Source organism: Myodes glareolus, chromosome 7 (assembly GCF_982192425.1).
Source record: "Myodes glareolus chromosome 7, mMyoGla1.1, whole genome shotgun sequence".
NCBI lineage: Eukaryota > Metazoa > Chordata > Mammalia > Rodentia > Cricetidae > Myodes > Myodes glareolus.
In genome coordinates this window covers 81,693,925-81,709,962 of record NC_142032.1, presented here as the reverse complement: position 1 = coordinate 81,709,962, position 16,038 = coordinate 81,693,925, and the positions used below count along the sequence as shown (strand labels likewise).

The 16,038-nt window shown below is 46.1% G+C and overlaps 1 protein-coding gene across 2 annotated transcripts in view; it reads left to right on the top strand.

The window, feature by feature from the left end:
- Prkcb (protein kinase C beta) overlaps positions 1–16,038 on the top strand; it is a 344,919-nt gene that overhangs the window by 272,780 nt on the left and 56,101 nt on the right. For both annotated transcript variants that reach the window (XM_087908489.1, XM_087908488.1), the window contains exon 10: positions 3,980–4,153. In XM_087908489.1, the coding sequence (XP_087764615.1) occupies positions 3,980–4,153 (174 nt within the window). The remainder of the gene's footprint in view (positions 1–3,979; positions 4,154–16,038) is intronic.

Genomic DNA, 16,038 nt, shown 5'->3' with positions numbered 1-16,038 from the left:
TACATGTGCACGTATGTACACACACAAAAGGAAAGAGCTGTGGAGTGAGATGAAGTGGTGTCCGTGACAAGAGCCCTGCATGCTTAGACAAGACAGGCAGTCTGAACCCTGCTGGGGTCCCCGCAGAGGATGACCAGCCATCAGGAGGTCAGAGAGCAGATGCTCTGGGGAGAAGTGTATTTTGTTCTACGCACTATTGGAAGACAGAGGGGGGTCTCCAGAAAGCAGAATGCTATGAGCTGCCTTGAGTTGTTCAAGCATCTTTTGCTGTGTGGAGTGCGGTGTGTGTGGAGTTCAGGAGTGAGAGGAGTGGAAGCAGAGCTGGTCAGAAGCGATCATGGGAGCTTGGATCCAGGACTAACCACCCCCTGGGCTTTTCTCAGGAAAGATGACAGACTTTTCAAATCCTATCCACTGTCCTCCTCCCCGCTCTCCTAAAAGATGCAACCTCAAATTCTAACCCTGGCCTTCCTCAGGCATAAGGTCTTTACAGACGTCATTGAGTTAAATTGAGGTGCTCTGGACTAGAGTGGGCTCTAATGGAAGGTGTCCTTGTAAGAACATTTGGACACATACACAGGACAACAGGGAGGGACACAGTGTGAAGAAAGGGGGGAAGCTGAAGCAGTCCGTGTGTCTATAAGCCAAGCAGCACTAAGGGTTGCTGGCAACCGCCAGAAGCTGGGACAGAAGCACAGGATGAATTATTTCTCCTTAGCCCTCACCAGCAGCCGACCCTGCCAACATCTTGATTTTGGACTGCCACCCTCCAGAACTCTGAGAGGACATGTTTCTGTTGTTTCAAGCCACCTCGTTCTTTGTTCCTTGCTGTGCCCACCCTGGGAGACAATCTGATGCTGGGTGTTAAGGGTTCATGGTTTGCCGAACAGTGCTGAGTCAAAGTTTCTCTTTACACACACCATGCCCTGTATGGTTCCCTAGACCACCGGCTGAGGGGTTTTGGCAAGTCCATTTGACAGATTGGGAAACTGAGGTTCAGAAAAGCCAAGTGGATTTTCCTAGTGTTGTACAGCTACCATAGTCAACCTTGGATATATACCAGGCATTCTAATTCTCAAATTCATATATTCACTACTATTACAAAGCACTACCCAGTCTGTGGGCAGAGTCCAGGATGCTGGACACACCTCACCTTTGGGAGTTGGCAGCAAAGTTCACGACCACAAGCTTCTCACCAGGAAGCCCTTGGGCTGCGTCTCTGTTTTATTTGCTGTCGCTGGAGCTCTGCTATTTGTCCCGTCCCTCCCTGAAGATTCTTGGGCAACAGATGTGGTTCGGAATTTGATAAGAACGTTGCTCCAACACATCCTTTCGCTCTGTGTGGAATCCTCACCCTGGAGATGCAGGGACAGCTGGGCAAACAACCCACGTCCTCTGTGCTGGTATTGAAATTTCTGAAAGCTCCTCGATGCAATTAATAAGAGATTTATTTTCGCTCCGGGAACACAGGGGAATGTGGCCATGGCCATTGCCTAGCTCTGACTAATTATTTGAATTTTTACTTTTGCTGCCTTTGCTTCCCATGTAAGCATTGCCTAAATGCCTGGGATATGCCAGGCAGTGACTAGAATCTTAAAAAAAACAGTTGGCAAATGTCAGATTAGGCATTAAGAATAATGTGGAAAAGGCACATGAGGACAGGTGAGGTGGCTTACTTGTGTCATCATTTCACGGTCCTGGATGCTGTCACTCCATGCTCCTCCACTAAGGACAGACGGACGGTCCTGGAGAACGTCAATGAAGGTCTGCGTGTGACAGGACCTCTTAACCTCTCAGGTGCAGGCTCTCCTCCCATCCCTGGTCCTTCTCCTCACTTGTATCCAATCCAGATCACCTTGCTGTTCCCTGTCCTCTTCCATCCCAGCTTTTTCTACAACCAGAGAGCAGGAAATTCCTCCTCCTGATTCTCTCCCTGGGGACACTGGTTTCCTTTGGTCATCACTCCTGTCGCGGCAAGGGCCGGGAGCGCGAGTAACGGGTAAAGAACAGACGGGGATGGGAAGTGCACCGAAGACACATCCTGACCCTATAGCTTGATTGCCACCTAAGCCAGTGGCTATTTTGAGGGCTGAGACAGTGCCACATAGGTGCCACCCACGGAGACGGGTAGCTCTGTTGAAGACAGAGGCAGAGAACACGCCCACTGTAGAACCGCATGCCAGAAGTCATCTTCCTAAAGCACCCTACACAGCCCCACATCTGTAGCACCCGTGAGCACCATTGACTGCAAGGCGAGAGAAGCGAGTAGAAGCAAGAGGCTGGGTGAGCTCAAAAAATCTATTGAACCCTGCCTGAGCTTTAGTGTGTAGATGCAGGAACCTGGAAGCTTCCGTGACTGAGTCTGGTTGACCTTTTTCTGTTAGGACAGGAGCTGAGCAGGTATGCTGACCTACCTAATCAGCTCCTGGGTGCCCATCCATATTCCATCTAACCTCAAGTCTCTGTTGCATTCTTTTGTTCACCTGTGTCAGGAGATGTACTCTTAACCTCTTAACTTCTTTGAGGCTTTTTCTGAAACACTTAAAGATAGGAAATTTGGGCCGGCGAGACAGCTGCATGGGTAAAGCGTTTGCTAGGTGAACCTGACAACGTGAGCTTGGTATCCAGACCCCTTGGAGAAGGGAAACCAGCTCCTGAGAGGCATCGTCTGACCTCCACATGTGTGCTGGGGCACGTGAGCACCTGCACACAGCACTCATAATAATGAAAGACTAGCAACAAGAACTCTGACCATGTAAATCTAAGTCTAAATCCTGCCCTTGCTCTGAGTGCTACCCTGGCAGGCTCCTCAGCCTTCTATGCCAGTTTCTTATCAGGTTCACAGCAGTGTCTGCTTCCTAGATTCTTAAGCAAAGTAAATAAGAAATAACAAATGAAAACCAATAATTGCTTGATACATTGGTAAGTTCTCAAAAATATGGTACTAATGAATGTTGCTTACAAAGCAGGTAATATACTACCTTCAGCAAATATGCCAGTGAGATCACTTCTTCCTCAGGGAGGCCTTGCCCGGCAGAGCATGTCTCCTTGGAATATGGTCCAAGTCTTTGTTTCCCAAGAATCTCCTTGAGGATATCACACACCAGACATAGTTCCTCTGACGTGGTCAAGACCAAGGATAATAGTAACATAATGAAAATAACACTGTGTCCATAAGCCCTCATGTTTTCAGACCCTGCTTCTGACCACAGCTTGTAGGCAGACACCTCAAGACTGCAGGTGAGGCTGTTGAAACAATGCATTCCTATACGTAGTTGTCTGATCTCTCTTCTTCCCTGAGTTCAGGGTCAAGGAATGTGCCTGCTTGATTCTTGCTGCATTCCAAGCAGGCTCATGCAGAACAGGGCACACTGAGGGAATAAAGGAGTAGGTGTCTCTAACCCAGGTTATTTATTATTTATTTTATTAATTTTACGTCCCAACTGCAGTTTCCCCTCCCTCCTCTACTCCTATTCTCTCCCCCCCATCCCACCCCCAATCTTCTCCTCCTCTATTTCTGTTTAGAAAGGGACCAGCCTCCCATAGGTATCCACAAAGCATGGCATATCTACTCAAATCTGGTTTTACCAAGTTGATAAATCTTTCACTGATTCTTGTGTTTTTAGTATTTACTGATCATCTACTACATGTCTGGTACTTTTGAAGATTTGGGATTATACCAGTGAATAAAACAGGCAGTGAAACTGTCTAGATAGTTACTTCTGAGGGGTGATTATCATTCCAGTCCTGTAGAATGGCTTTGTTATTGATGGATATCCGAAAGGGTCATTCAATACACGTTCATCTTTCCTAGAACCATCTTCCATTGATAGGACTTAGACACTCAAAGTGTGAGGTGGCTGCAAAGTGGTATGCGTGTCTGTCTAAAGCCTGAGAAGGGTTTGCCTGGATTCTAGGTACCCACAGCTGTCCCCCAAGGCCTCTCTTAGTGGTGTTGATGTGTGGCTGTCTTTCGCAGGTCATGCTCTCGGAGCGGAAAGGTACGGATGAGCTCTATGCAGTGAAGATCCTGAAGAAAGATGTGGTGATTCAAGATGACGATGTGGAGTGCACCATGGTGGAGAAGCGGGTGCTGGCCTTGCCTGGGAAGCCGCCCTTCCTGACTCAGCTCCATTCCTGCTTCCAGACCATGGTAGGTAACTGGTTCAGTGTTCTGGGAAGCCACTTCAGGGTTTCCACAGGCTTTGGCTAGTAATGCTATCTTAACAGTAGCCATCCCAAGGAAATACTGGGTCCTTGGTGATACCCGAGCAGTTTGCCTTGTGGAAGCTGAAGGATGCTGGCCCCACAGAAGTCAGTTGACAATTCTCAAGTTTGCCCCCGAATGCTGTCTCTCAGGGTAGACACTGTCCCAACTCAGTCAAATAGTTTTATATCCAGACAAGCCAAGCCTTGTCTAACATTAGGTGGTGAACTGGGGAGACAGATTCTAGATAGTTACAGTCAGTCATCCCAGGTCTTGGGAGGAGCATGCGTACATCTCTGCAGGTTGCCTGTGACCTTCACTAGGAGCCTTAACAGTGAAGGATTTCCTGAGAGCACAGTCCTAAAAGGACTGGTGAGCTCAGAACATGGTTGCCAGGATGAGTTGGAACATCTCTGCTTCTGCCTCTGCAAGAGCAAGATGTCACTTCAGTGGGTCCTTCCCTTCCCTGGTCCTGTTAGATGCAGGCCTCCATTGCCCAGGAGAAGATGCCAGAACACAGGTGCGAATTAAGAGTTCATTCCTGCAGATTCTCTGAGTGGTTCTCTGAGAGGCCAATGGCCTTGAGACTTCAAGATGCTTTCAGGGTTTTTGTAGGATTCTCTTGTACCCTCCAGTTTTCAACCTACACAGATTTTAAATCTCACTCTCGAGGTGAGATGGAATGGTTGCTGTTGTACCTGTTGTATCCTGCATCTAATTTGGTATACTTTTTGTTGCTAATCTAGTGAGCCCCTAAGCCCTTCGGTCACATTCTTTGATCTGCTGAGAATTCTGGGCTATTTGGTCTGAAGTGTTTTCAGTCTGGGGTTTGCTTACTGCAGTCTCATGGCACCTCTGCATGCTTCTCTGCCCCTCGCTTTTTCTGCAAATTGGCAGCTGGGTCTAGAGGATTGGTCAGACTCAGTTTCCATCCCTAAGTAAATCTGTAGGTGGCCCTAGGTTCTGGATGCAGTCTGTCATCACGACAGGCAATGCTCAAGGATCTTGGTGATGTTGGCCTGACCGATGCTCAGCACTAAGTCCATTCGCTCATTGGAGGATATAAGATGGGAATGTCTGCCTAGTGTTAGCTAGCTGCAATGCTCCTGCAAAGAGCAGCTTCCCCTCACTTGTTCCCTGGTGATCTGGTTCATACAGAAAAGACAGAACTGATGCTTCCTTTCTTCCCTTTTCTAAGCTTCAGGAATTATCCTGAATTAGTGAATTGGTTCACAACTGTGCTCGAAGGGGTGGGGGAGGGGGCTAAATCTTGCTTTTAAAGTTAACTTTCAAGAAAAAGTGAGAATCACTGTAAATAAACTGTAAGCGAATGATAATTTATGTTGTGTGGGTACTTGGCAATGATTACAACAGCAGTTACAAAAGAAGTCAAATATCTGTAATGCTACTGTGGGGAATTTAGTCCAGAAGGGGTCCAGATGCTAAGAGAGTCAGGACATAAACCCTGAGGCTTCCCTCCCCCGTTTCCACGATTGATTCCCAAACTGACTCATGGACATCAGTGTGTGAATGACAAACTGCCTGGTAAACAGACCAGTAGCGAGCCTGGAACAATGGTCGCCATGTCAGTTGGGTGTGTCGGGATGGGGAGAAATGAGTCTCTTGTGACTAATATTCATTAAAGGATAGCATCTTCATTAGCCATGAACTATTTGGAAAATGGCAATGTGGAGTGGATTTGGGGATAATTTTTTGATGATAAGTGGTCTCCCCACACCTGTGCTATTCCAGGAGCATCTATGTGACAAGAGTACCAAGCACTAGGTCTTCCTCCAGGAGACGTCCCATGCCAGGGAGAAAGGACTGGGAACTGTGCGAGTCCGTGGAATATTGTCCTGGTTGGGAGAAGTTCTGTGACTCCTTCCAGGCTGTCTCCCTCTCTGGAAAGCCAAGGGATTCAGCAGGCAACCTTCTCACCAGTTAACAATAAGATGAAACAGTTAGCCCATCTCTAGGGGCTATGTTTTGTTTTTCCAGGGGTGGGGTGGGGGATGCTTAGAGAAATCCATTTTCTCTAAGCAAAAAGGCCTGGTGAAGCCAGCTGAGAGAGTAGCAGACACCCAGGCTTTTCAACCGTGTTCAGACTGACACCCGAGCATCTCAGCTGTGTTCAGACTGACACCTGACCATCTCAGCTGTGTTCAGACAGACACCTGACCATCTCAGCTGTGTTCAGACAGACACCTGACCATCTCAGCTGTGTTCAGACTGACACCTGACCATCTCAGCTGTGTTCAGACAGACACCTGACCATCTCAGCTGTGTTCAGACAGACACCTGACCATCTCAGCTGTGTTCAGACAGACACCTGACCATCTCAGCTGTGTTCAGACTGACACCCGAGCATCTCAGCTGTGTTCAGACTGACACCCGACCATCTCAGCTGTGTTCAGACAGACACCTGACCATCTCAGCTGTGTTCAGACTGACACCTGACCATCTCAGCTGTGTTCAGACTGACACCTGACCATCTCAGCTGTGTTCAGACTGACACCTGACCATCTCAGCTGTGTTCAGACAGACACCTGACCATCTCAGCCGTGTTCAGACTGACACCTGACCATCTCAGCTGTGTTCAGACAAACACCTGACAATCTCAACTGTGTTCAGACTGACACCCGAGCATCTCAGCCGTGTTCAGACAGACACCTGACCATCTCAACCGTGTTCAGACAGACACCTGACCATCTCAGCTGTGTTCAGACAGACACCCAGCCATATCATCTGTGTTCTGTGCATCTTCTTATTGCATAAAATACCCCAACCTATGTTATTTTCTTTATTTAAAAAAGATTTACTATTTTTATTTTCATGTTTTGTTTTTTGAGAGAGGGTCTCCTATGTAGTCTTGTCTATCCTGGAACTCTCTATGTAGACTAGTCTGGACTCCAATTCAACAATATCCTTCTGTCTCTACCTGCTGAGTGCTGGGATTAAAGACATCTGTCATCATATCCAGCCTGACTTTTAAAAATTTGTGTGTGTGTGTGTGTGTCTGTGTGTATGTATCTTGTGTATGTGTATGTAAAACAAGTGCATGTGGGCAACTGAGGAGACAGAAGAGGGTATCAAAGACCCTGGAGCTAGAGTTAGAGGTACAGACAGTTGTGAGTCCCCCAGTTGGGTGCTGGGAACTGGACCTGGGTCCTCCGGAAGAGTAGAGAGTGCTTTTAACTGCTGAGCCATCTATCTAGTTCCATTTCCTTGCTTTTGAAGCTAAGTACAGGTTATTCTAATTTTGCATGAAATAATATAATAATGCCCACTTTATGCGTGGCATAGGGGTTACAAATTTAAGCTCCTTGGCAACTCTTAGGTGGATCTGACTAGCATAACTATTTCACAGAGGAGTGAAGCTGAGGCTACACAGCTAAGACATGTCAGGGCCAGGATCTGAACCTAGGCAGAGTAGCTGTGATACTATTACACTTAACATATACATTAATACACAAGGAGATCTTTTGAGTGTGGATGACCTGGCTATCATTCTACCTGATAGTCCTTGGTTGGAATCCCCAACACACAGATGTCTCTGTCTGGGCATGAGCTCTAACCCAGTCTGTCACCTCTCACCTGCCCTGTAAAACCTTATGTTTCCACCCCCGTGGTCACCAAACATTTTCCCTTTATATTGTTGGATCCACGATTCATAATTGTCTGCTTTTCTGCCCAAAGGAAATTGAGCCCCCCCCAAATTAAAGTGACTCAGGTTGCTGATTGGCAAATGGAGACCCTAGAATTAGAGGCAGAGTTTCCTAATATGTTCAGTGTTCTTTCTACTGTGAGGTGTTACCCCCACTCTAGGTGGATTCTGTAACGGTTACCTAGGATTTTCTACCTGGGTGTGACTAAGTGTGGGGAGCATCGTGGCCATTGCTACTGTGGCTTAGATGAGCAGAAAGGTTTCTGGGAGGTCCTCTGGGGTGGTCATCTGACACAGTCCATGTGCTCACCCTGCTGTGCCCTTGGCCTTGGAGGGAGGCTGGGGGTGGGCAGCAGAGCTGGGGCCGGCAGCGTCCCTGAAAGTCAGAGCACATGGCTGATGTGCAGAGGGTTCCCATGCCCAATCATTTCAAATCGTAGGTATTTGTCAAACCCATTGTGTCCAGTCGCCTGTGGTGTTACCATGAGGGACACAGTGAACAAAAGGTCAAGTCCCCATTCCTTTGGGATTCCCGTTCTACCAGGAACGGGAAAATGGAAGCTGTGACAGCAGTGGAGAGGCTAGAGTCAGGAGGACAGGTGCTGTGAGGTGATGGGTTTGGATGGGATCAGCAGGGAAAGTCTGTGTGGAAAGGCTGACATTTGAGCAGCAACCAGAGCAGGCGGGGCACTCTGGGGGCAGAGCGGGGGCAGAGCGCAGGCAGATTGTGCGTGAAAGCCCCAGGCAGGAGTACACCCGCTATGTCTGAGGAGCCGCCAGAGGGCCAGAGGAGCCTGAGTGGATTGTCATGTTGTATTTTGTGACCCAGAATTCCTGTATGAATCAGCTATCTTTAAAAGAATGACAAATCTATTGTAGCATACTGCAAACTTGGTAGTTTTTTTTTTCCTAGAGAGATAGAAAATTAAAGGTTCAAGATAGAAGTTTAAACAAAAATTGTAAAGTGGTCAAAACAGATGAAAATGAAACGCATCCAATGCTACCCAGGGTAGTTTTTGCCGTTCTTGAAATGAAATTTTAAAAAGTTGTTTAGAAAAGCGAAACCCTATCAGAAGTACCCTTATGCTGTATTTTCAAACTTTTCAGAAGTATGTGTGGTGTTTTCCATGTGAGTGGAGAATATAGAATAATAAATTTCACTTGGTGCATTCTAAATGTATTGAATCTAAATATGCACACAGGAAAGAATCAGAAGTAGGCATGGTCAAATCAACATATTGATTAGATTCAGGGGAGGGTTCCCAATATTTCAGAAATATCTAATAAAAAATGAATTCAAATTCAGATATAAATTCAAATTTATATCCACACATGTATATACAGGCACGCATACCCATGTACACAGTCACACATGTACCATGACATGTGTGATCTGCTCTGCCCCTTATTACCCTGAGACAAGGTCAGCATGCTCCAATGATTGCAATATATCTACACCTCACAGAGTTGGGGTTACAGGTACATGCAGCCACACCCAAGATTTTGGATGCAGAGGATTAGAACTCGGGTCTTCATGTTTACATGGCAAAGCGAGGGCACTCGTAGGTAAAAACCCATGAGCCATCTCAGTCTCTTAAAAATTTTTAAATTGCCACAAGATGGCAAAATAGATGCAATAGCTTTTAGAAGAGAGTTAAGTTTTAGAAAACTGCTCATTAGATGAGCCAGGCTCAGGCAAAGCGACTCCAGTGAGTTGGCCCAGAAGCACACAGGGCAAAGGATGCATTCCCCCAAGGAGATGGATATGGACCTGTGATTACTGGTCACAGGACTCCTAGAAAGTCACTAATAGCTCTGAACGTGGGTCTTATCATCTCATAAAGGGAGCCCATCACATGCGGATTAAAAGAGACGGTAAAGCGAAGCTAACAAACAGCAAGTGGAAACTGGTTTTGTGATCAGAGCTGGGCTGGGGCCCCTTGCTGCACGGGCACAAAATAACTTCATTTCCTCCCATCTTTTTGCAGTTTTCCTCGGGGACAATTGTCAGCCAGGCACATTCATGTAATTTCTCAACCGCCAGTGGGCACAAGCAGTTAAATTTCTTCAGCAAAACATCTATTTTAACTGTTTTCTTTTCAATTGAACATATGCACCTCTCTCTCTCTCTCTCTCTCTCTCTCTCTCTCTCTCTCTCTCTCTTAAATAGAATTAGATTTCATGAGTCATTGAAGGACAGAAGTTACTTCCTCCCCATATTTGCTGCCATGGCCCAGCAATAACTCAGCTGCAAGGCATGCTGGGAGAAGCATCACCCAGAATACAAAGGAGGACAGAACTAGAGACGGGGACGGTCTTGACCCTTGAACCTCAAGAGCATCCAAGGGGCAATGGTGATTCAGGCCAGGGTGTGATGGGGCCTGAGGGCAATGCCAAAGAAGGTTCTGGCAAAGGTTTTGATCAGAGATGACTGGGTTATATGAAACAGAACACTTCTATCCCACACTCAATTACCTCATGCATAAACAAAAGCAATTACTGACACTAAGAAAGACTTCATGGGAAAGAAACAAAGGCACAGGTATGCTTGACCTTGGAAGGACCTAGAATTTGTAAACTGAAGGCAGATTTGTCTGCTTTTTTTTTTAAAAAAAAATAAATACTATTTCTGTGTTTCTCACCGCTTGTGGCAAGTGTGGTTCCCCTCGTCCATATCCAGCAAAGTCTCTGAGTTTTAATTCATGAGGAAGAGAATCTGATTGATTCAGCTTATGTCAGGTGTTTTTCATGGCCTGGTCAAGTGCTCATTGGGTACTACTACCCCAGTAGGAACCCTATACGAAGTGTTCTGTCTACTTGGAAGTTAAGTGGTGTTCCTGTTAGGTGGTAGGATGCCAGTGGAGTCCGGGAAAACAGTCTTCAGTGCCTCAGAGGAGAGGAAGCTAGTACCCAAGGTTGCAATGATTAGAGGCTCTTGTGGGCAGGTAAGGAAGCAGAAATGCAAACTGAGTATAGGTGCTAGGGCAGGCGGAGTTAAAGGCAGTTGGGGTCTCTCTGCTTTCTCAATGGCGGTCTTGGGATACGCATCCCATAGTCTGAAATCTATGGCATCCCCAGAAGAAGAAAGGTGCTTCTAACCCTGAGAACTTTTGCATCTGTGAAAGGGCAATAGGAAGATAAAACAAAAAGAGCAGCAAGTTCTTGTTTGGGATTAGACTCCTCAAGCTATACAATGGGCGAACGGAGAGTTGAGTGTGGACGCAGGTCCTTGACCACACATGTACCTCAATGAAGCTCTGTGAATTCACACAGACGTGGCATGCATCGCCTCCTCCCATATGGAGGAGAAGCTGCTGTGCGTCTACTTTGTTTGGGAGGACAGAGAGTGTGAATAACCAACCCCAGGTCTCAGAGCAAGTATCCTGTATAACTAGGGTGCGAACCAGGACTGGCGGATGCCAAAGCCAGAGCTCGTGGTCACAGCATTTCACAGCTCCTCTGGAGAGAAGCAGATGGCTGTGTGCGATAAAGGGAGCAACTTACAGACACACTGAACTCATGGACCAGCCTTGGAAAATCATTAAAAATCGTTCTGTAGAAGACTTACCGCAGCTCATCTTAGAACGTGGCCCAAAAGCTGCCCACGTGGCTGGTGTTCTCCCCAAGGTCTAATTAAATATGGCCAGGGACCTGGGAAGATGGCCTAGTGAATGACAATGCTGGTCCCACAAGCACAGGGAACTGAATTTGGATCCCAGCTCCTATATAAACAGCTGGGCACAGCTCCATGCACCTGTAACCCTAGTGCCGGGTCTGTGTGCGGGGAGACAGGAGGCTCACAAGAACTTGCTGACTGCCCGTTTCAGAGCAGCGAGGCCCTGTCTGAAAGAAATAAGGCAGAGTGATCAAGCAGGCCCTTCAATGCCATCCTCTAGGCTGCACACACAAACGTGGGCCCTTGTGTGCAGACGCCACACACGTATATACCATCACCACAGAGAAAATGTCAGAAACCCCCCTCACCACCACACAGGCATCATGCCCCACTATTTCACCTAGACTGAGGGAGGACTGTCTCTCTGCGCTCCCTGGCCCCATGTGCGGGCCCTCAGATGAATTGTGTACATGCCACGCAGCCATCATTTTAAATGACTGTCCCCTGTACTCGGATTCCAGATTTGGAAAGTCCTGTACAACCGTTGTACATGACATGGTGACAGACCGACATTTTACTTACTTGTTTATCCATTGATGTATCTATCTATGTATTTATTTATTTATTTATTTTCGATGTGCTGATGGAATGCAAGAAATAAAGAAAAGAGAGCCGAGACTGGACAGCAGCCACATTCAGCTTGCAGGCCAAAGGGAAGAGTCAGAGCAGCCTCGGTCTGAAGGAGGCGCTTTAAGGCCGAGCAGACTGGCTAGTCTGAAGAGAAAGCTGGGGAATTTGCCGTTCTGAGCTTTTAATTGGAGATGACGGTGGAACACCCACTTGGAGACGTCCTGGAGCCAGCTGGAGCCACCTGGAGCTCAGGAGAGAGGGGAAAGATAGAAATACAAGTCAATGCGCATCAGTCCGGAGAAAGGCTCTGAGCTGTGACGGGAGGGGAGAGCCGTGCTAGGCTTTGCACTAATCCTCAATAAATACGTGATGATTCCTATATGGGGGGGTGTGGTTCATCAAGTAAACCCTTGTCAAAACCCATAGGTGTGAAGACTAGGAATGTTTGAGACCATGGTTTTGTAAGAAGAGTGGGAAGCAAAGCCAAGTTTCAGGGAGCTATGGAGGAGAAAGCGAATTGGATGAGAGTTGGGAGCTGTGGAAGAGGCCCTATAGTGAGCTCAGGTCTGGAGGTTTACTTCTGGGACTCTTAATGTCATTTCTTATATTGCATTTTATTTTGATTGTGGTTTGAGTTAGTTATATGTATAATTTAGCCAAGAATTTGGATGCTCCAGAGACAAGGTATGTAGCTTACTCTTTATCTGGGCACCTATAATGACTAATACCATGACTCACACGCCAAAAAAAATCAATGCTCAGAGAAAGTTCTCAAACTTGCCTCTGTTCAAGGTTTGCTTTAGATAGCCTCCAGCTGCACATTCCAAACTTCGTTATTCCTGACTACGGTAGGAAAGGAACTTTGTGGTATGGACAAATGGTGTTTGTTTTTTAAAAGTAAATTGTTTAAAGTACTGATGAACGAAAGTCAAATCGGTTATAGAATGTAAATAGCAGAATCCAGATGTGAGTTTATGTTTTTTTACAGAAACAATGACTTTCTATTTATAAAGTTTTAACATATATAAACAATTATGTTTCTGTTTTCAAAGTGATTTTTAACTTTCTTATTTCCTGCTAATTAGCCCAAGATGGTATTACAATCTTCCTGTCTCAGCCTCCCAAGTTCTTCATTTTAAGTCTGTACTACCATGCCCAGAAAAGAAAACCAAAACCAAAGCAAATATCAACAAAAATTCATGAAGTAAATTTCTAAGACTAATTTGTAAATAATTTTACATTTCAAATTGCATTTAAGTACGTTTTAACAGAGAACTTAAACTTGGTGAAGAACTTGAATCCATTCAGGGGGACAGCTGGAATTTCCTTTTCCTTTGTCATCTTCGGATGGTATCTGGTCCCACCTATGGCGCCCTGTTGTATGTGGCTCCATGTGCCTTATTCCTCCTCGTCAGCAATAATACCCATGAAATGAGAAGTTGCCTATGTTTAATTATATTTTTAAACTCCAAAACACAAATTATAAAAAGCACAAACCTATGCACTTATGGTTACTTAAAATTATCTGTTACCCTGTTTTGAGAAACATTGCTATTTGGGGAGGTACCTGGAGAATCCTCCACACTGGACACTGTGGATTCCTCACAACAGCAAGACTACCTGACACAGAGTGGACATCATTAAGTGTTTAGAGAAAAAGGGACAGCAAGATGCCAGCCATAATATTTAATAACTGAGGCATTGGCAGGCCAACGCTAGCCTGGTACAATTCAAAAATGGTGAACATCCGGGTTCTCCACATATAGTTAGCAGTGGAAACAAACCGTAAAGTTCCCTTCATCCATCGTGGTGATGGGATTCCTACTGTTGAGTTTGGGGGGCAAGTTGAATTAATCTAGCCAGAAATTAAGCAAGTAAAATCTCTCCCTCACTTCTCCCTCTGTGGCCGATGCCATCTGCTAGTTTTAAAAATAATTTTTAAAAGCAAGTGTTTTGGTTCTCTTCAGTGTGTGGCAAAGACAGATGCTATTTTTAGGCTGTTTTCTATCACCCCCCTCCACCCAGAACCAGGGGCTGAGTGTCGTTGGCTCTGGCGTACTGTCTGCTTTCTGCCACCATCTTCAGCGTGACCTTTGTGCAAACCGCATATTCAACCTTCCCGTTTCCCTCCCTGCCTCTCATTAGGTTGTTAGAAGGGGAAACAGTATTGATCTGAGAAAGAAAGAGACCATTTCAAAAGATATGTAATTGGTTGACTTGCTCCGCTTGCTGTAAACCTGCCAGCTCTAGCTGGATGCCTGGGTAGAGCCCTGTGAACCTTCTCCCCTGCCGGGCTGGTGGCTTCGAAGGAAGGATGCATCCGTACATTTCTCTGTGATGTCTGTGAGTTCAGACCCTTCCCTGCTGCTTGTCCTCACTGGGGCCAGTAAAGTGAGAAGCTTCGAGTGTTGACCCTAGAACTGATCCCTTGACCCTAGAACTGATCCGTCTTGATTCAAGTCCCGCCTCTGCCACTTACCAGCTGGGTGACTGTTAACCTTTCTCCACATTAGCTTCCATGTATTAAGGCAGAGAATGATCTAGTACTTGCCATAATGGGTCCTTTAGATATACAAAAAAAAGCAAAATATGTAAAACTCAGGTATACATCAAAGGCTTGGTGAAGTGGCTTTGTGTCATTATTATCTGTGCAATACCTTAAAATACACACTTGACAAACATACAATACTGGTTATATAGAGTCACACAAAAGCCTATGAATTTGGAAGGAATTTTTTTTTCTTCACACACTGGATGAAATATTTGTTCTAAGGCCAGCATCTTAGGCAGTCCGTATATGCCATCTTGCTTAGTACTCTAATGAGCAGGTGGGAGTATCCACTGTGTAAGTGAAGAGAAATCTGGAGAGCAGAGAGGCTAAACAGTTGCATGTCATTGCACAGCTGGTAGGTAACAGAATGGCATTCCCACCCCGTGCTCATTTTGGAGACGGGACCTTTGCCCTGCGGCTTCCTCCTTGCTCTTGTTCCCCCAACTTTGCAGCTTTTCATGTAATACCAACTTTTACAACAAACCTCAGCTTTACCAACACGTTAAAGAACCCGACTCCCATGTAATGGAGACATACTCAGTGCTCTGTACACGGGACTTTGGCCCTTTCTGTTCTACTTTTAAGTTCCATTCCATTCTAATTCTTGCTTCATTTTTCTCTTTAAAAAATGCTATGGCCCACAGATTGACTTGGTGATCTGTTCAAGTCAGTACTGATCTGGCTTGAGAAGCCAGGTGCCCCTCCCTGTCTTTGTCAGAGTCACGGTGCACAGTTCTGTGTGTCTTTCTGGGGCCACTGTCTTGGAGATGGATGGTTATACTGTCTTCATTATACACGGGGGTCACAGGCCCAGGGACATAGAATGATATTCTGAGTCCCATTCCCAGGGAAGCTGCTGAGCCTTCCAAGTCATAATGGTGCTTCAGGTGCCCACGAATTCCTGTGTCCTTCATCCATTTACTCATTAATTTGTATCAGTGGATTGATTTGGCCTGAGATATTGGGCATGGGGTGCTGTCCATCATAGACAATCATTCACAAAGTGAAGCCCAAGTCTGTACCTTCTCTCAGGTTCAGATCCCCTATCCTGAGTCAGCTCAGCTCTGGTCCCCTCTTCCACGTTTTTCTGTATCCCCTTTTCTCTGTTCTCCATTATCACTGGTTCCTGATGGATCCCAGGGCATAGTGGGTGGACTCTCTGCCCACGGCCTTTGCATAGGCTGTTTCCTGCCTTAGACACATCCCTGCTCTGGGTGGTTTTGCTCAAACATCTTCTCAGTGACTTTTATCCTGAGCACCTGATTGCAGTTGGAAGTCTTTTTCCCTGTCTCATCTGCCAACATCCCAGTCTCTCTAACCTGCATTTTTTTAATGTAGCCCTTGCAACCTTAGGCACTCTGTTTATTACC